At 32.3% G+C, this 22,264-nt stretch overlaps 2 protein-coding genes across 4 annotated transcripts in view; one reads left to right on the top strand and one right to left on the bottom strand.

The window, feature by feature from the left end:
- galla-1 (cytosolic iron-sulfur assembly component galla-1) overlaps positions 1–22,264 on the bottom strand; it is a 49,388-nt gene that overhangs the window by 18,126 nt on the left and 8,998 nt on the right. Inside the window, exon 1 of one of the 2 annotated variants that reach the window (XM_089102527.1) lies at positions 7,315–7,369. The exons of the other annotated variant lie outside the window; for it this stretch is intronic. The gene's annotated coding sequence lies outside the window, so the exon portion shown is untranslated. Of the gene's footprint in view, positions 1–7,314; positions 7,370–22,264 lie in introns of those variants that run through there. 2 annotated transcript variants of the gene reach the window in all.
- Positions 14,282–22,264, top strand: part of LOC148942789 (EEF1A lysine methyltransferase 2) — a 142,911-nt gene continuing 134,928 nt past the window's right edge. For both annotated transcript variants that reach the window (XM_089102526.1, XM_089102525.1), the window contains exons 1-2: positions 14,282–14,356; positions 19,996–20,094. In XM_089102526.1, coding sequence (XP_088958652.1) covers positions 14,307–14,356; positions 19,996–20,094 — 149 coding nt within the window. In that variant the 5' untranslated portion in view covers positions 14,282–14,306. The remainder of the gene's footprint in view (positions 14,357–19,995; positions 20,095–22,264) is intronic.

The raw sequence follows: 22,264 nt of genomic DNA, 5'->3' as shown, positions 1-22,264 counted from the left end.
TTTTTAAGGGTCTGCCTGGCGCATGGGTCCTAGACTCACAAAACTCACTGAAGATGATTTAGGTCTGAAAATAATAGTAAATTGCAAGTTGTAAAACTTGTTTTCTGAAGTATCATATAGTTGAAACTTTGGCACAATGATTCCTTAGAAATTCTGTAGCAAACATTTTCTGTTTGGTTACTTGTGTTTTATTAAAGTATACCATAGTATTTTGTACTATGTAAAGTACTTTTAACCTTAATCTTTCTTCCATACTATATGTATGTATTTACATAGGTTGGAGTTATTTGGGAGCAATAGTACAGTAAGAACTTGAGCAGTATTTTTTTTTGTTTCTTGGGAGTTTACAATTATATTCTATAACCTAATCTGTTCTTAACTTAAAACCAGATCCAATTTTGTCACTTTGATAATATGGTACTTTATTAGTAAATCTGGTCAGTTTCAAAATTCTACTCCTTATGGAGACAAAGAATTATACATATCAAAGGCTTGACTATTAAAACATATAAACTCACATTTGAGTTAATTGGTTAATTGAAAAACCAACAGAACCAAGATGCAACTTAAGTATGCAAAAAATTTTAATTAGGCTGCATATATTATGCAATATATGATAAACAAGCTTCATCATAAAACATAGAGACTGGCAGAGACAATAGGCATTGACCTAATATGCATTTGAATATACTAGGCAACAAAACAACTCCTTGATAAACCCCTTTAGAAATGGCAATGGAGTCTGAAAAGTTCAAACCCTATTCCTAGTACAAGATTCATTGACATTGTACAATTTCTAGTCATGTAATGAGTTGGCTTCAGAATAAAAAACATTGCCTTTGAAAATAGTTGTTCAGTTTGCCACAGTTCTTAACAAACTGACTCAAGGTCTAAGGCTTGGTGGGATTTATTTAGTAAAAAAAGGAGATAAATGAACTTAAATACTCTGATCTATACAAAAAGGCATGCTAATACCCAAAAACATAAAAAGATTATATACTAACATGAAGTACAGCTCTGACTTCAACACAACCACATACCTTCTCAATAAATGAAAAGAATTAACCTTAACACTACCGTAGGGTTCCTCTCTTACTTCTAGATATACAACCACCTTACCTAAACAGTTTTTCATCTGAAGTGAAAAAAAAAACAAAAAAAAAAAACAACAAATGTAAAACTCTATCTAATTTAAATTAGCATTAACTTTTGATAGCTGACTATAAAATTCTTTTAATTATTTTTGAAACACCCAAAGCTCCAACATCTCAGCTATTGTGGGAGCATGTTGTACATATCAACATACACAAGGCTAGGCTACATTCAGGGTAAAATCAGACTATACTGTTGTTTATCTTGTCTGAAAGTAAAAAGTAGATTGTATGTTTTGACTATTGTTTTTTTTTATATCAACCAAAGCAGATTGTGGAAAGGAGATGGAAATAACCTAGAGAAGAACTTAATAGCATAAGTTCAGCACAATTGATGGTAGCCTAAAGTGAACAAAAGGACAGCTAATTATCTGTATTTTTAATAGTTTTTTTTTGCAAATATGTATGGATTGAATCAAGTTTTGGTATAAATTGAGAGTTTGTACTGTTGACAAAGAGACACGTTAGGAAAACAATTCTTACTTTAAAATATGTATAATGATCCTAGTTAACATATTATTCAAGGGGAGAACCTTTATCATCAATTCTTTCCTCTAAAAATCCTTCTTTTTCCAGCTTAAAAGAAAAACTTTACAATAAACCTCCATGCTAAAATGCAATGTGTAAATCTTTTGAAATTGCTGCTATAAATTGCCAAACAAATTGTTCTATAGATAGCATTCACCCCGGTTATTGTTAGTTAATGACTGAGCATGCGTTTAAAGAAAAAGCAGTGGCATATTGAAATTATAGAAATTTTGAATTGTGTTTGAAATCATGCCATTAACAAAAAATTTATGTGTCTTGTGTGTGTGACAATAGAATTATGTTGTTTAGACTATACCATCAAAGTCAAGATGATGTACAGCAATTTTTAATAAATCATAACATTTTGCCAACTAAAATGTTTTGCCCTCATTGTCATAATGAATGCTATTTTGATGAATCACAAAGTGCATTCTGCTGTCAAAAAACAAGAATGGAGCAACGTGGACATAAACTTCTTAAAAATAGTGCACTTTTATTCAAAGTATTAATATAGGGATTTGGTGCAAAAATTCAAAGATATTGTATCAGCAAATAACTGAGATTATGCTGATTTTTTGCAATTTAGATAGAGGATTGCATATTCAGCAATTTATGGTTGATGAAATTGGCATTTCATCAGTAACTGCCATTGATTGGCAAAGTTTTTGTTGTGAAATATGCCTTGACTTTATTGAGAAACATAGTGGTAAATTGGGTGGTCCCAGAAAAATAGTTGAAATAGACAAAGCAAAGATAGGGAAAAGACAATACAATAGGGGACGTTATATTGAAGGACAGTGGGTGTTTGGAGGAATTGAGAGACACTGCAATTTTTTTTATTGTTCCTGTTCCTGACCAGACAGCTGACACACTACTGGAAATTATAAAAGGGTGGATTCATCCAGGAACCACTATAATATCTGATTGCTGGAGCTCTTACAATAGATTAGGCATGCAAGGTTTTCAGCACTTAACTGTCAATCATTCTTTGAATTTTGTGGACCCTGTGACTGGGGCCCACACACAAAATATTGAATGTCTATGGTGTTCAATGTGTGAAGAAATTCCCAAGTACGGGAGATTGGACAAACATAAGAATTGTTTTCTTAACATGTCTCCTTGTCAACAGTACAAACTCTAAATTTATACCCAAGTTTTTTCAGGTGCAACTTGAAATTGACAATCAGAGCATTGTTAATTATGGCACAAGCAGCTACTGCAGGTGGGGACTCCACCCTTTGACTATTGGAAAAAATTAGTTTATAAGCTTATAGAGAATGGTACTATCCAATCTCCTTATAATTAAAAACATTTTAGTCATCTAGTTGGAAAATTTGGCATATCTGTATAGGAAAAATCGAAAATTTGCCAACTAGTTGACTAATAACATCTCCCCAGCCAAAATTAATTTTTCCAACTAGTTGTCTAATGACTTCTCCCCAGCAACACTTAAATTTGCCAACTAGTTGACAATAAATGCTGTCATAGAAAAATTTTCCTTTTCCAACTATTCGACTAATAACTTCTCCATAGCAAAACTTGATTTTGCCAACTAGCTGAAAAGAAACGTTGCCCCAGAAAACAATTCATTTTCCAACTAGTTGACTAGTCACTTCTCCCCAGCAAAACTTTATTTTTCCAACTAATTGACTAATAACTTTTCCCCAGCAACACTTAATTGTGTCAGCTAGCTGGAAACAAACATTGCCCCAGAAAACAATTCATTTTCCAACTAGTTGACTAATAATAGTTAGAATTTATTCTGAATAGCATAAAATATGTTAATAAATATAGGGTTTTTCAAATTTAATTATAAGTTTTGTTACAGGATACCACCAGATGGCTAATTTGACAGTGTATATATATACAAATCTTTGAATTAGCCAACCAACCAACCAGTATTTTAAGCCTAGGAATCCAGCTGGACATAAGGAAACATATTAAGAAAACAATTCCTACTCCATAATATGGAGAATAATCCTAGTTGACACATTTTGCAGGGGAAGAGAATTTATCTTCACTTCTTTCCTTGTTTTTCAAGTTTTTCTAAGAAATTCATGGATTTTCTAGAACCTATATATTCAAAGTATATATACCCAAACCCCCTAATGTGCAAATATATACCTAGAATTGCATCCTAAATCTAACATCCATTTCCATCACAAATGACATTTACTCCCACATTAGCCATGTGGTGAATGTCCCTGTTGTTACTATTGTGTTACAACTTCTGTCTCTCTCCCTGTCTCCCTCTTAATAAGAGATATATTTTGAGTTATATATTGGGCTTTGAAGCCAAGGATTTTTTGTTTTAATTACTAGGATTATTACGCTTATACCAGGTCCCAAAAGTGAAATTGAATTTCTCAAAGCTTGGAGGATTATTCCTCCTGTCTGTTTAAGGAAAACGGATGCATATTTGAAGTTTCGTTCATTTCTATCTTGCATTTAATGGACATAAATTGTGTGTGTTCCTTCATTTATCTATCTGTTTCTTTTCTGGAAGAATATTTTTGTCTCATTTTTAGAATTTGTAATTTATTTTTCCAACTAGTTGAATAATAACTTCTCCCCAGCAAAACATAATTTTTCCAACTAGGTGACTAATAACTTCTCCCCAGCAAAATATTAGTTGTCCAACTAGTTGACTAATAGCTTCTTCATAACAACACTTAAATTTGCCAAATAGATGAAAAGAAACATTGCCCCGGAAAACACTTCATATTCCAACTAGTTGACTAGTAACTTCTCCCCAGCAAAACTTTATTTTTCCAACTAGTTGACTAATACCTTTTTCTCAGCAGCACTTAATTTTGCCAACTAGCTGGAAACAAACATTGCCCCAGAGAACAATTCATTTTCAAACTAGTTGACTAGGAAATTTTCAACAGTAATACTTTCTTTATAAAACTAGTTAGAAACAAACTTTTATATATATATATATATATATATATATATATATATATATATATATATATATATATATATATATATATATATATATATATATATATATATATATATATATATATATATATATATATATATATATATATATATATATATATATATATATATATATATATATATATATATATATATATATATATATATATATATATATATATATATATATATATATATATATATATATATATATATATATATATATATATATATATATATATATATATATATATATATATATATATATATATATATATATATATATATATATATATATATATATATATATATATATATTGCATCTCTGTGAACCTGGGGTAAGACTATCTTGCAGAGTGCTGCCTAAGATTGGAAAGAACACTTATAGAAGGAGAAGACTTTTAGTTCTGTGGCTTCAAGACTATTTACTCCTGAATTCAGTTTGTTTGATTTACCTTAGCTGTAGCACATTTGTTAAAAGCACATACTGCCAATTTTTTTTTGGACCGGGAATAGTATGTTTTTTGTTTTTTCTTTACATCATGTCATTAGCTAAGAAATTATTCTGAGGAAAAGTTACTTGCAAAATAGATGGCAAACAAAAGTGTTTATAGGGTAATTTTGTTTCTAGCTAGTTGGATAAAGAAAGAATTGTTGGGGAAAAGTTGCTAGTCAACTAGTTGGAAAATAAATTATTTTCTGGGGCAATGTTTGTTTCCAGCTAGTTGGCAATATTAAGTGTTGCTGGGGAGAAGTTATGAGTCAACTAGTTGGAAAAATAAAGTTTTGCTGGGGAGAAGTGACTAGTCAACTACTTGGAAAATTAATTGTTTTCTGGGGCAATGTTTCTTTCCAGCTAGTTGGCAAAATTAAGTTTTGCTGGGGAGAAGTTATAAGTCAACTAGTTGGAAAAGGAAAGTTTTGCTGGGGCAACATTTATTATCAACTAGTTGGCAAATTTAAGTGTTGCTACGGAGAAGTTATTAGTCAACTAGTTGGAAAAATTAAGTTTTGCTGGGGAGAAGCTATTAGTCAACTAGTTTGAAAAATTAATTACAAATTCTAAAAATGAGACAAAAATATTCCTCCAGAAAAGAAACAAAGACTGATAAATGAAGGAACATACACAATTTATGTCCATTAAATGTAAGATTGAAATGAACAAAACTTCAAATATGCATCTGTTTTAGTTAAAGAGACAGGAGGAATAACCTTCCAAGCTTTGACAAATTCAATCTCACTTTTAGGACCAGGTATAAGACTAATTATCCTGGGAATTAAAACAAAAAATACCTGGCTTCAAAGCCCAATATATAACTCAAAATATATCTCCCATCAAGAGGAAGACAGGGAGAGAGATGGAAGTTGTACCACAATAGTAACAATAGTGATAATTAAATTTGAAAAAATCCTATATTATTAACATATTTTTTGCTATTCAGAATAAATTCTAACTATTATTAGTCAACTAGTTGGAAAATAATTTTTTTCTGGGGCAATGTTTGTTTTAGCTAGTTGGGAAAATTAGGTTTTGCTAGGGAGAAGTTATTAGTCAACTAGTTGGAAAAATTAACTTTTGATTGGGAGAAGTTATGGTAAAGTTCTACAAAATCATATTATTGAGGTAGGAAAAAAGTGAATTCACCATTTGATGCCTTTTTTTTATTCTGATTACGAAGATAATAATCATTTCTTTTGGAAATGAATTTAAGCCCCCCCCCCTAGGCCTATATATGCCAATTCATGGGTAGGTTAGGTATATAGGGGGGGGGGCTGAAATTCATTTCCAATAGAAATGATTATTATATTTATAATCAGCATAAAAAAGGCATCAAATGGGGTAAAGTTCTACAAAATCATATTATTGAGTTAGGACTAAAGTGAATACACCATTTGATGCCTTTTTTATGCTGATTACAAATATAATAATCACTTCTATCAGAAATGAATTTCGGTTCCCCCCCCCCTATATAGGCTATGCCAATTCTGGGTTTGGTTAGGTATAGCCTATATAGGGGGGGGGCTGAAATTTATTTCCAATAGAAATGCTTATTATATTTGTAATCAGCATTAAAAAGGCATCAAATGGTGTATTCACTTTAGTCCTAACTCAATAATATGATTTCGTAGAACTTTACCTTGAATGGTGTATTCACTTTATTCCTAACTCAATAATATGATTTGGTAGAACTTTACCAAAGTTACTAGTCAACTAGTTGGAAAATGAAAGTTTTGCTGGGGCAACAGTTATTGACAACTAGTTGGCAAATTTAGATTTTTCTTATACATATGGGCAAAATTTTCCAACTAGATGACTAAAATGTTTTTAATTATAAGGAGATTGGATAGTACCATTCTATATAAGCTTATAAACTAATCTTTTCCAATAGTCAAAGAGTGGATATCCCTGCAGGTGAGGATTCCATATTCCACTGTTAGGCAGAAAAAGTGCTATTTGAGGAAATTTTAATTCCAATTTTTTAATTATGCTAAGATTTCTAGAGTTTTCTTTCCAAAGCCTGGATGTTATGCAGAAAAGATAGTTTTTCATCCTTGAATATGTCAAGATGCCTCAAACAATTCGTATCTGTCCACTCCATTGCTACTCTATAATTTAAAATCACAGTTTCTCCTCAAAAAAATGAGTACGACACTTTTTAATGTTAATCATAAACAGTTTTATACTCACTCAACAGATTATTCTGTTTAAGCATAAAATTGTATTTGGATATCACGTTTTGACTTTTTAAAAACAGACGCCTTTTCAAGCTAATTGGATTGTTTTCTAGGCTTGGCATTCCAGACCGAATTTGCCTCTAGAAGTAATTTTGCACTTTAGATTTGACTTAAGCAGAATCCATACTACAAGTTGAATCTTTTTAATTTTATTTTCTCATAAACAATTTATTTTTTTTTAATGATTTTAACAAAGTCCAAATAACCTGCGTTCACATATATACAATCTTTTGCAACATGTCGCAATATCATTCTTTCATACGCTGTGCTGTGCAAAACAATAATTTTTGATAATTACTCAGAACAGGTTGATTTTTTTTCCTTGCTGACTTTCCGTTAAGTCACTTAAATGTAAAATTCGTGGTTGCCTAATTTTGGTGATCGACTGCATTTATATTTTCGACGGACTTGACACTGATTTGGAATGGATTTTTATCTATTGAATATTACCACCGTAAGTGTAGTTATGAGATTATGGAAGACTCGAAATTTATTTTAAATCCAATTTTGAATTTTATTTCGTGATCGGTGATCGATGGTATCGAAGTAGAGGAAATAATTGTTAAGTCGACAAGCTTTTTCAGTCATGATACCATTCTAAAAGCAAAGGAGGTTTTACATCAGGTACTAGAAATTGGAACACGTTTAATTACATGTCGAAAGGACAATCGAAATGTCTTTGACATTTGTAAGTGGTTCCCTACGGCATTGAAAGAAAAAGGTAATATCCCAAAATTCGTGATATACACACCTTGTGAAAATCCAACAATTGGTGGTGTGATTGTTGCATCTTTAACCTGTCGAATGAATGAACTTTCCCGTAAAATTGACAGTTTGTCCGAGCTATATAAGCAACATCTCGCAGTGCAGGCAACTTCTACCAGGCTCCCTTTCGCTGAGCCGTCTTGCACCAATGACCAGTCTAAGCCTCCTACCTATGATGTTGTGTTGTAAAATTGCCCTTCCAATCTTTCATCTCCACCATTAAGGAAATATTTTATTGATAAAATATGTCCTGAAGCTGTAAATGAAATTTCAGAGGTGAAACGTTCCTCATCAGAGAGAAAAATTGTGGTAGAACTAAACCTGCTGCCCCCTCAATTACTGACCAGATGAGAAATCAACCTGGCCTCTTAGTCTCTGTTAAATCTCCCGCCTACATTGGTGTAATAAGAAGCGTATCGACAGAGATGAACAAAAAAGATCTAGAGAAAATTATACCAAAACATGTTAAAGCTTTGCAGTGTGGCAAGTCACGTGTCAAAAAGAATTTCCTTTGAATAACGGAGTGATCTCAGTTCGTTTTTGAAAAATTCTGTGAAGGTGGGCTATGAGAAGTTAGATATCCAGGAATTCATATTCATACCCAGGCGGTGTTTCAGATACCATCAACAAGTACATATTTCAGCTGATTATAAAAACACAGAACTGTGTTATCGCTGTGGTTCCACGGTGCACTTTTCCACCAGGGATGATTAATGTCTTCAGAACATGCTTTGCATTACATGTAAAGTGTTCGGTCATAACTGTTACCGTATCAAATGCCTTGGCAACGCTCAAACCGATAAAAGGCCAGCAAAGTAGATTAAAGGATATTTGCTTTCTATCTTGGTGGTCTTATTAACAAAATACCTATTCTTCAGAGTATGCTTCATAATCATGATATTCTGTGTTTGCAAGAACATTTCCTAACTAACCACAGCCTTGGTTTACTGGAAATTAGCGCCAACTTTAAAAAATTTTCAGTTTCAGCTAAGCGTAGTACTTCTAAAGGCACATCTTCTGGTGGTGTTGCTACTTATGTAGCATCAAATCTTAATTCTAGTGTTTTCTTTTCTAGTGATAGTTTTTTAGCTGTTCGAGTAAGTGAGTGCGTATTAATAAATGTGTATTTACCCGCAGATTACAAAGATGAAGATTCGATGCAATAGCAGTTAGTAAAGTTAGCTCATGTCTTCGTGATGTCGTTAAACTGAAAATCCCGTGTAAGAACGTAGGTAATTTTAATTGTGATTTAAATTGCAGTTTGTCTTCAGCTTCTATCCGTGCTTCTTTACTATACGGAATATTTGGTGATGATTTTAAAGTTCAACAGAAATCCACTAGATTTACTTACATTCATTCTTCCTCCTGCACATCCAACCTTGACCACCTTGTGTCGTATAATCTTGATATACTTTGTGTTGTAATGTTGTCTATATAACAATATTACGTGATTGGAAAAAGTTAGATTAACTCTTGATATCTATTCTGCAGAAATGTGCCATGTGCTTTTGCGCGCTGAAAAAATAGTAGTTCCTCTTAAAAAAAAAAAAAAAAAAAAAACTGTATTGGCACCCAAGTTCCAGGGTGGTCAGGAAACCTAGTGCTTTCTGAAGCTTGTGACCGGGCTAAGTTTTGGTACAAATTATGGAAGGATTGTCTGTGCCTCTGTCAAGGAATAGTCAATGAATCGAGAAAAGTATCAACAAATGTTTTGCTAAGGAAATTGCCCTTCTTCGAAAATGCAAACACTTTATTCCAAGAAGGTCGAGAATTCACCTTAATTACTTTGGAAGCTATTACCTCGTACTATCTTCTTCCATTTGCCAGACCCAAACGACATTCCTTTGTCCAAATGAGTATCCCATTCTTCAAATGAGCTTTCTGAGCCTTATCGTGTTTTCATAAGTCACAATTTTGCTTGAATGAGTCACAATTGAGCTTTACAACTTTATTGGTGAATTTTATGACCTTGATTTTGTTATTACTTGTGACGTAGTCATGAAAGCCATATCTCGACTCAAAAATAAAGCGTCTCATGGGATAGACAAAGTGGGCCCTCTACACATCATTAACGAAAGTTATGTACTGGTGCGTCACCTCAGCCTCCTCATGCAAATGATATTTGATACAGGTATTATTCCTTCCTCATCCTGCATCGATGATCTGACACCGATTCCCAAAAAAAGAAAATCTCAGTCAAAACGTTTTTTCTTCCGTCCCATCACCGTCTCTACTACGCTCTGTAAACTTTTCGAGCTCGTTTTTATTTTTGAGCTTAGACTTAAATATTTCGTTCCCCCATATCAGTTTGGTTTTCAGGCTAATCTTGGTTGTTCTCATGCTCTTACAGCAGTTTTTACTGCCCCTGCCAACGCTGAATCTTCGGGAGAAAGTCTGATCCTACATGACGTTAAACGTGTGTTCAACTCCTTAATTCATTCGTCAATTCTTCTTCATATGACAAAGCGAGGTGTCAGCCCATTAATTGTCCGTGTTCTCAGAGATTTATATAGGAATCTTAGAGTGCGTTAAAAACTCCCATCCTGTTTACCCCTGCATTCGACTTTTCATCAATCCCAATACAACTGAATTAATTCTCGTGAGAGGCCAAACTCTTCAAATCCCTCGAATAAGCCTGTGATTCCTTAATACCCCATCTCTCTTAAGAAATGAACTAGACAGGGAGCTATCACTCCCCCAACCCTGTTCAATAATAGTATCCTGGACGCTAAGGCAAAATGTCTTCCTTCTTGCATTCTTGGGGGAATCGATGTGTCTCTTATTTGTCGTGCTGATGACATCTTGAATCTCAGATCTACGATCCAGCCCATTGAGCAGAATTTCAAAATTCTCAAAGATTAATATTCAAAAATCAGACTGTCTTTTAATCCTGAGAAGACTGAAGTTGTTTCAATTGGCGAAATCTCACTACTTCTCTCCTAATTCTGGAAGGTTCTCTTACCAAACCTGCAGACCATATTACTTACCTGGGCCTTTCAATCAGCGCACGTATCTGCCACACACGTCGTTTGCTGATATCTCACGTTGAGCGTAAAATTAGTAACCACGCTTTAACCATTACCTTCAAGCATCCATCTATAACGGCACAGGCCTTCCAAATATGCTTTACACTGCTAGTTTCTGGAATTTTTTTTACAGTCACAGATAGAAAGCCCCTATGATTAATCTTCTTCAGATTTGCTAAGTATATTTACATTTGCCCCCGTGAGCAAGAAACCGTAAAACTATCCATTTGTGTAAGCTTGCAGACCTAGATAATAGTATTAATAAATCTCTGTTTTGTTTTGAAAGAAATTTTCATCATACATGGCCATCAATTTGTTCGCAATAGTTTGTTCATATTGATGTAAATTATGTGATGAAGTATTTTTTGTCATGTATTTGAATTTTCAATGTTTGTTTGTGCCTTTTTTTCTCTATCTCTCTCTCTCTTTGTTATCTTTAGGGATTACTTCATCTGTTGTATTTTTTTTTTTACGGGCAACAAATGAATAACGATAATAATAATAATATAAAAATAAGATTTAAAATTACATATTAACGTGATAATTTTTGTAGTGCACAACTTCGCACATTGGTCTGATATAATGTTGTTTGCGGTGACATTGGCAGAGGATTACCAATTGATATTTGCGACAAGTTTAAGTTTTGAGAGGTTGGCATACTTGATACCCACGAAGTAGTCAAAAACCTATTGTTGGGCTACACTTGCCTGGCTCTTTGTTTTCTGATCGTATCAGAACTCTATGTAAAAGCTAATCATCTCCTCCGGGATGTTTTGAGAAATAATGGTTATTCCTGTTTAGTTTACATAAATGAAATAGAAAATCTTGATAAAGGAAGATCTAAACTTACTTAGCATTAATTAGTTTTTTTCAGAACGTAGTATGTGACAAATATTTCGATACAAAGTTTTTAGATACTTTACAGGATGTCCACCTGTTTCAGTATTTGAGAAAACCAACCAGGGGACCTTGAAACAACCGTACCTATGTTTTATACCTGATAATCATGAAGAATGAATAAGACGCTTTTTCCTCAAAAATTAGCTCACCATTAAGCAAAACCAAACAAGCTATATTGTTTTTCATAATTGCCGGAGGTCTACCATATATTGAATAAACCAGTATCCAGTTTGAATATAACAAGGGCTCAAAATTCGTTGAGAAAACTTATCGATAGTGTAAAACTGATTGAGCTGCTGTAAAGAAGTAAGTGGAGGGAAAGTTTCTTTTTAATCAAATACTTTGTTAGAAGGTCTTAGATAATTTCGGAGACCACACTGCCTTTCCATGACGATAAATAAAAGTTCAAATAGGGATAAAATCCTTTTAATAGACAGTGATGATAGAAATTCACACAAATACCAGATATTTCGGTCACATAGACAGTGACCGTCATCAGTAGTAACAGTTTTACTACTGATGACGGTCACTGTATATGTGACCGAAATATCTGGTATTTTTGTGAATTTCTATCATCACTGTCTATTAAAAGGATTTTATCCCTATTTGAACTTTTATTTATTGTTAGAAGGTCGTCATTGATTTGCACCGTGGGTTACAATATTATCTAGCAAAGAAAAATGTTGGACATAGGTGGGATACATTTCAGAATCTAATGTAAAAAAAACTGTGAATGCTGTATATTTTGTTTATAACAAGCGAGTCGTTTGCAAGTTATAAAAGGGGACATGATAGAGTTACAAAACCAACCGATCGGCTAGATCGAACGAGACTTGACAATTCATTTTTTGTCGATCTATAAAAAAGTAGCCAAAGAGCTACTGGAAATATTTGCAGAGAATCTATCAGACATGCTAATTTTCTTCATGTACTCTTTAAAGACGAACAAGGCCGCAACCTCACTTATGGCCCAGAGGGGGCAAAGGCTTTTTCGGTTCAGTTTTTCCACTAAAAGTGAAATTTGCCACAAAGTGTCGTTGCTTCAAGTAATTCTAACCGTGGTTATAACGTTGATGATATAAAAGTACAGCAAGCATTTGAAATATTCTGTAAACTTGATTTTAACACAGAGCCTGATAGACACTATTATAATCATTCGATGCTGTGCAAACTTGAAACAGTATTGGCAGAACACCCAAACACATGTTTTTAATTAGTGTTTAAAATCTAACAGTTTTGCTAAAGCATGCTAAGAGTTGATTGTAGAACCGCTTTGCTTTTTAGTCGGTTAACGCAACTGCATGAACTCTAAAAGGCTGGCGCGCAGCTTTTACAGTTTTTAAAATTTTATTGCAAACTAAATTTAACTTTTACTCTGGTTTTACTTTAAAAGATCAATACAGGTATTTTGGCAAGCTAGATAGCTTTCTCTAATATCTGCCAAAGCACAAAAATTTATTATAGTAAAATTAATGGAAGTTAAGCTATTAAATCATGCTTTACTTTTCTGGCCTAATCTTATGTAAAAAAAAAAAAAAAATCTTTTTTAGCTTCTTCAGCTCGTCATCAACTTCATTTCTACTAAAGTATTTAATGAACCAATTCTTTGTAGAGTAAGATTACTAAAAAATGTCCTTCTCAGGCGTTTCGATGAGGGTATTGAAATATGAAATTGGTACTTCATTTTAACAGGGAGACTATCAAAACAGAATAAGAAGGTAATGATTTTCCCCCCTCTCCTCGGTATTTTTCTCCCCCTCCTATGCTCATAAAAATACCATTGTGGTGGTATAAATGAGAAATTTATTTTTTGGGTATTTTTATCGAAAAGAAGTCCCCCCGCAATGAAGTTCCTTGAACATAGCACCTAGTTTTATAATGATTTGAAAACTAATAAAATAGAATGAAATTACTGGCTCCGATGACACTTGTTGAGACGAAAGTATGGATTCTAGATTTATTCTCAAAGTAAAACCCTATTGTTTGTTGTTTGGTTCAATATCAAATTTGTGTTAAAGTCCATCTCAAGATTATTTGGATCAACTTATAGTGAATCACAATTGAAAAACTTACTTTTTTTTAATTTTGATAGTATTAAATGTGCTGACTCTCATTCCAAAACATTTGAAATTGTTCGGATCTGTAACAGAAATCGAAACTTTATTGGGTAGGGTAATTTTAGCGACATCTAATAATGTGTAATGTGTCCACACCTAGAGTGCAATTTTCTTTAAAAAGATTTAAAAGTTTAAAAATGTCTCAAATGACCAACCTTGAGCCCTCAGCTTTAGGAAAGAAAGAGTTGTAAGAATAATATATTTTTCTTAAAACCTTATGAAAAATAGAGTTAATTTGAGTAAAATTCCTGTAAGCTTTGCTACGGTGGACAAAATTCTAGATGAGGGGCTTTTTGCTGTTTTGGAAAATAGGCTATCTATGCTAATTGCATTAGGCCTAAGAGAATTAGGTAAATATTTCGCAGTTCATATTATTGACCTACGAATAAGGTGAACATACCACTCGATGCCAGTTTTTGCTCTTTACGAATATAATAATCGTTTTTCTCACAAATTCAGTTTTAAGTCTTTTTTGGACCCTTGAAAATGATGATTTCTTTCTATGTTTTTGGTATAAAAAGGGTTAAAACATTGGTTTCAAAACTTATTATGGTCAAAAATTAGGGTCAATATCTACCAAATCATAGTATTGAGTTAGGACTAAAGTGAATACACCATTCAATGCCTTTTTTTATGCTGATTACAAATATAATAGGCCTAAGCATTTCAATCGGAAATGAATTTCAGCCCCCCCCCACAATTCTAAATTTGGTCAATATCTACCAAATCATATTATTGAGTTAAGAATAAAGTGAATACACCATTCGATGCCTTTTTTTATGCTGATTACAAATATAATAAGCATTTCTATCAGAAATGAATTTCAGCCCCCCCCCTATATAGGCTATACCTAACCTAAACCTGAATTGGCATATATAGGGGGGGGGGCTGAAATTCATTTCCGATAGAAATGCTTATTATATTCGTAATCATCATAAAAAAAGTCATCAAATGGTGTGTTCACTTTAGTCCTAACTCAATAATATGATTTGGTAGATATTGACCACAAAATTTGCCCCCCCCCCCCTAATGTAGAAATATATACACTGAATTGGGATATATAGGGGGGGGGGGGCGGAAATTCATTTCTGATATAAATGATTATTATATTTGTAATCAGCATAAAAAAAGGCATCAAATGAGGTATTCACTTTAGTCCTAACTCAATAATATGATTTGGTAGATATTTACTGTATAATGATCCTAGTTAACATATTATTCAAGGGGAGAGCCTTTGTCATCAAGTCTTTTCTCTGAAAATCCTTCTTTTTCCAGCTTAAAAGAAAAAGTGGTAAAGTTCTACCAAATCATATTATTGAGTTAGGACAAAAGTGAATACACCATTTGATGCCTTTTTTTATGCTGTTTACAAATATAATAATCATTTCTATTGGAAATGAATTTCAGCCCCCCCTATATATGCCAATTCAGGGTTAGGTTGGGTTAGGTATATATAGGGGGGGGGGCTGAAATTCATTTCCGATAGAAATTTTTATTATATTCCTTATCAGCATAAAAAAAGGCACCAAATGGTGTATTCACTTTATTTCTAACTCAATAATATGATTTGGTAGAACTTTACCAAAAAAGTTTCCTAAAATGACCATGCTGAGATTCAATGCCTAAGTCTTTGGAAATTGCCGCCAAATAAATTGTTTTATAGAGAGCATTCATGCCAGTCTTTAATACTTTTTTTTTAATGAGCAGTGGTGCAAATACAAAATATTAATAGCAGTGGTGAAAATCCAAATGTTGCTATAAATATACATATACATACAGAGTATATACCCCCACCCCCTAATGTGCAAATATATAACAAAAATTGCATTCTGAACCTAAATATAACCAAATAAACTCTACCCCAACCCCTAAATATTTCCAAATCAGGGTATATATTTGCACATCAGGGGGTTGGGGGAAAAATTTATTTGTGATGTAAATGAAGGTTATATTTAGAATCAGAATGCAATTTTGGTTGTATATTTGCAAATTAGGGGGGTAGGGGTTTAATCTTTTTTTTTTAATGATAGAAAATGGTGTGGCAAAAATAAAAATTAAATAACTATTTACATGTTTACATGTTACATATAACTATTTACATGTTTACATTACATTAGGGGGAATTGTTTTCTTAACATCACATGTTAAGAAAACAATTCTTACTTTGTAATATGTATAATGATCCTAGTTAACATATTATCCAAGGGGAGAACCTTTATCCTCACTTATTTCCTCTTGTTTCCTTCTTTTTTCAACTTAAAAAAAAATTATCAAAAAGCCATGCTTCCAAAAAATATTCTATATATTTTGAAATTTGTGCTATAAATTTTTTTATAGATGACATTCATTTTGGCTGTTCTGGTTTTGTTTTTTTAAAAGAATTTAAAAAAAATATGGTTCTAAGACATTCATGAATACCTTAGAACCTATATATTAACAGAGTATACCCCTCTAATGTGCTAATATATATCCAAAATTGCATTATGAATCTAAATATAACCAAATTAACTTTGCCCTAACCCCTAAATACATCCAAATCAGGGTATATATTTGGACATCATGAGGGTGGGGGAAACATTCATTTGTGATGCAAATGAAGGTTATATTTAGATTCAGAATGTAATTTGGGTATATATTTGCACATTAAGGGGGTGGGGGTATATACTCTGTTAATATAGGCTATAGGTTCTAAGAAATTCATGAATAACTTAGAACCATATTTGAAAAAAAAGACAAAACTAGAATGGCCAAGACAAATGCCATCAATAAAAAATTTATAGCACAAATTTCAAAATATTTTGTTGGAAGCATGGCTTTTTAATAATTTTTTTCTTTTAAGTTGGAAAAAGAAGGTAAAGAGAGGAAAGAAGTGATGATATTTTGCAGTAAGCCATATAATTTAGCTAGGATGAAAGTGAAAACATTGATGCTTTTTTATGCTCTTTCATAATTCATATAAAATACTTTGGGGCCCCTTTAAGGGCTCAAGATGCAATTAGCCCCAGAAGCACATTCTTGAATTATGAAAGAGCATAGAAATATGCATCAAATGATGTTTTCACTTTCATCCTACCTAAATTATAGCACAACCTAGAAATTTACCCTTGTTTCTTCAGTTGACCTTTGTATTTTTTTATGTATAGGTGAAATGGCAGTTTTTAAGTGGCCTAACATAGAATAAGGAGTAAAAATGGTGGATTTGTTTTGATTTTTTTTTATTCAATTTAAACTTGACAAATCAATGTTTGTGAATTATATGACTTTTATAAAATGGATTTGTAATGAAATAGTAAGTTTGAAAAAAAATGTTATAATGTGTTTTTATATAATAATAATATAGAATGAAATTATTATATTCAAGGGTTCAAAAAGGGCATAAAATTGAAATTGCAAGAAAAACAATTATTATATTTGTAAACAGCATAGAAAAAGGCATCAAGTGGTATGTTCACTTTATTTGTAGGTATATAATATGATCTACCAAATATCTACTGAGAACTAACCTTCAGGAATGAACTACAACCCTAAATTATCTCTTGGAAGGTATTTTCAAGCTCCTATCTCTACTCCTCTTGAGAATTAAGGCCTAGCAAATTGCATAGAAAGCAGATAAGTAAATTCAGAGTTGTTTCCCATTATCCTAGCATAGGGTGAAAGACCCCTCTTTCAAAAATACTACTTTTCTTAGGCATTCCAGAAAAATTTAGATGTGTTTTTGGACTTACCCTATCTTACTACAGTGATACACAATATGACTCTAGTAACAAGATCCAGTACTTTTGTCTTATAGCCACCACACTCAAGATCTTGTATTGCAAACATGAGACAATAGCCAGTTTTCATGGTCTTTATACCAGACAATATTAGCTTTGGCTTGGTGGGAAACTACATTGTAGCTATATTTTACTTAAATACCTAGTTGGTATTTTGGTTTGGTGAGTTTAGGTTACAAATTTAATATAATGCAGTCTGGACAGCTCCCCTTCCAGAATTATTTGTTGTAGTTTTCAGAATTTTGTTGAGAAAGTATTATATTTTCATCATATTTTTTTTTTTTTTCATTAGCATTAACCAAACTTCACTTCTTGACAGAACTTGAGTGTGGTGGCTATAAGACACAAGTACCCAAGATCCCTGCCTTTTATCTGCCTTCTTAGTGAAATTTTCACCAATAACTCATCATCATAAATTCAAAACATGGTATCTAATTTGACAAGCAATTGAAAAAAAAAATTTCATTTAATATAATTTGATTTATAGAATAAATTCCAAGCAATAAAAGTTACATATTGAGAATCAGAAGACAATCAGCTTTCTGGTAATATGTTAATAAAAGTGAAACATAGAAAGGATATATACATCAAACTAGGATAATTAGTATTTCCAAAAATAGGTCCTTCTAGGCAAGTCAATAAATTGATAATTTCAATTGTTTGATCTTGAATAATTTTAATAATAACTATGTTGATGCACAGCTTAGATTTTTAGCTATTCATTGATATATAGGCTACAATTATTTTCAATTGCTATTTGGTAACAAGATGTGAGGGTTTTAGTTTTGCATAATTTGCTCAATTGCACACTGGTTTTTACTCTACTTAACCTAGCTAGGCAGAATGTGAACTCACCACTTGGTTTATCCTTTTATGCTTTTTTACAAGTATACTAATTGCTTTGTTTAAAAATTGTATTGAGTTCCTAAAGTAAAACCCTGTTTTTTATTATTTGCCAGAAGAAAAGGGTTAGATAAGATAGGCTAACCATAACTTCAACAGTTAAATCACAATAAAATCTCTATTACACTACCTACAAATTAGGTTGTTAAACCATTGAATTTGTTGCAAATTTTCTTAATAAAGGTATGATTAGCTTGAATATTTCAGCCATATGCCTATTTTAAATGCACTGGTACCATAGTCACTAGTCTAGCAGAACACTAGTCACAGAAACACATTTTTGCTTGATTTTAAACATCAAAAATGGTGCCCACCCTTGGAAATGGGATCTTAAATTTAGAACAAAACTGGAAGACTCATGCTTGGAAAAATTTAATGAATACCTAGTGTTGTAAATCTGAATAATTGTATTTAAATAGGCAAGGCTGTATATTTAACTTTTTTTCAAGTTTAATTTAAAAAATTATTCCAAGACTTAAGTCAGCCAATCTAAATAGTCTAGTCCCAATTATCTTACATTATACACAGTTTGTCCAATGTTAGGAACCTATTGTCTATGTTTAGGAGAGATACATTCTATTTTAAATCTTTGTCCAAGATTAGGCACTATTAAACTACTAGGCATCTTACCCTACCATTAGTTCTGAAAACTACCAATTGTTTTTCTTTACTTATGCACCTCCTCCCCTGACGGATAAATATCTATACTATTTTTCAGAATTGTGTGACTGCTTTCTTCTTGCCAATTGGTTAGCATTTGCTATAAAATAATACAGAAGAGAAAGTCACACTAGGGGAAAATAAGGTTTGAATGTATAGAGTTACCATGTTGTAAAGAAGTAATCTGGGTTGCAGCAGTAGCTACCAAACTAGTAAGAGATTTATAAAGAAGCAAGTTGGTAAACAGGGACATTTTCTAAATTGTAAAAAGACCTCATTATAGATGAGGAAAAACATCTCTTTTTTTCTCTTTTGCATCTCTTTTTTTCTCTTGTGTCTGTTTTTTGTGGCCTTGTAAGTGCCTAAACTGCTCCTTAACCAATTGTCAATGTATGATAGGACTAATTGAGTCTTTAAATTATGTATTATGAAAGGAAAATTGGTTTTATGTTCTTACTTGATTAAATGTATATGAATTCAAATTTTTTAGTTGGGATGACCAGTATCAGCTTGAATTAGAAAATTTTCATGATCATGGAGATGAAGGTGAAGTATGGTTTGGAAATTTGGTTATGAATAGGATTATTAAGTAAGTATCTGTCTCATAAAATAGGTATAGATAAAAGATGCTTAACAAATTCAACTGAACAAAGTATAACCCACTCTTAAAGTCGTTTGGTGAAATACAAGAATGAAACCCAGTTGCCCATAAAAAAGAATATTTGTGTAAATGCTCTGGCCAAAGGACGGAGAATCTCTCTTCAAACAATGTTCAAATGGCCCTTCAGCTATTGAAGAATATACAAATTTAGGCATAAAATGCCATCTTTATGTTTATATGTGTTAACATGTTAAATGATTTAACATTTCCCTACAAACTTTTCAGCTTTTGAGTGGTATAGACTAACAATTAGATAATTATCAAGGCATTTTGGATGCCAGGTTTGTCCATTTTGGTATATTACAGGGTTTTGTCTGAAAGAAGGACCCTACAATGATAATATAAGCGTATACTTATCCAGTCCTCAGGGTGTCAGATTTGCTGATGGTTTCACTAGGAGAGGGGGCAATTGTTGTCAGCGTATCCATGCTAAAATCCCTAATTATAGGTACCCTGATTAATCATGAATTGCAGAATTTTTCATCATTACCAAATTGCATATATTTGCATAGTAGAAGCTTTTCAATTTAAACTTTGCAATTTCAAGGAAAAAAGGTAGAAAAGAAGACAAAGACATACACAAACATACAAAAAATAATAAAAGCTAACATCTACCAATTTTTCTCCAAAAGGTAGGTTCATAATTCAAAATGATGTTCAAACCTTAAAACTAATTTGCAACCTAAAAGCAAGTGCATTTTTGATATCATAATCATTAAACTCCTTGGGAAATGAGTAGAACTTCTCCCTGGCTTACAGGTTTAATTGTGATAATCAGGTTTTATCCTAAGATTATACATGAAAAGAAAAATTGTTGCCTGTTTGTACAACTTGTTACTGATTCCACAGGATGTAGAATAACGGAAATGGATGTGAACAGGTACAATTTATTTTTAAAAAAAAAAAAAATACCTGGATTTTTCCCTTGACATTTTTTCAAATTGTTTTAGATGAAATTTAAACCTTTTTACCTCCTTCATATTGCTGCTGACACAAGTGCACTGACTTTGGAGGATACATCCACTGACTACAAGTCTTATATCCTGGTTACGCCAGAACAATAGAGACACACAATATTTGTCATTCATCACTGAGTCAAATGAACAAGTTCAATACCTTAAGTAATCTTCAGTTCTAATTTATGTACACTTTTGAAAATGTATTGTGTGACTTTTAGGTCTGTCAGTGACTGCTTTATGCCTTTCACTTCAACAGTGAATGATATTACAGTAGGTATACCCCTTTTGTTGCTGAGCTAAGGAGCTGAACAAGTACTTCTGTTCCCCTTTTTTAGTCTAATTATGTTTTTCTTTTGAGATTGGCAGGTTCACCATTACATATTTTTAATTTTGCTCCTTTTGTTTTCTACTGTCTGTTATTTATTTTCCTTTTTTATTAACCCTGTGCTTATGCTAAACACTATTTATTTTGTCAATATTATTCCTTGTCATTGTCTTTCTTTTGAATTTTTTTTTTTTTTCAGTATTTACTTAATTTCATAAAAAAAAGCTTATAAATTTTTTTTTTAATAATACAAGCATGAATTTAGTTTCCTTTGTTTTGTCAGTCATATATCTTCTTCAATCTGTCTTGTAACACTTAATTTGGTTTCATTACAAATGTTTTTAACATCATTACTATTTACTGCTTCTATTTTTCTATTTTTGGCAGCAGTGACAGACATATATAGTGAACACTTCTTCAGATTTTTTTTTTATTTTTGGAAACCCAAACACCTATAAAAATAAATCAATAATGATATCTCTAATATTTCTCTGGTATGTACTCCCAGCTTCTGTTTTGAATTGATATGATCTGGGAGTATTGGCTGCTGATAGAAATTTTCATGCCTGCCATTCTTTTCCAGGAACAACCTTGATTCAAACAGGTTGCTGAGGTTGTACGCTGTGCATATCCTCCAATCCAATGTTAAAATATAGTTTTTTTTTGTAGATTCCAATGGCGGTATCTAGCTTCCATAAACTTTGCTGGTGGGACAAGTTTTGGTTTATACAAATTTGGGTGAGTTGGCAGCATGGACCTCAACTGTCTGCTCATGAGAAGTTGAGCAGGGGATGCCAGGTTATCAACTGGCATA

This window comes from Artemia sp. Qi Xiang Cuo, chromosome 16 (genome assembly GCF_049724085.1).
Source record: "Artemia sp. Qi Xiang Cuo chromosome 16, ASM4972408v1, whole genome shotgun sequence".
Taxonomy (NCBI): Eukaryota; Metazoa; Arthropoda; class Branchiopoda; order Anostraca; family Artemiidae; genus Artemia; species Artemia sp. Qi Xiang Cuo.
Note: the sequence above shows the minus strand (reverse complement) of the source record. Positions and strands in the feature narration are given on the sequence as shown.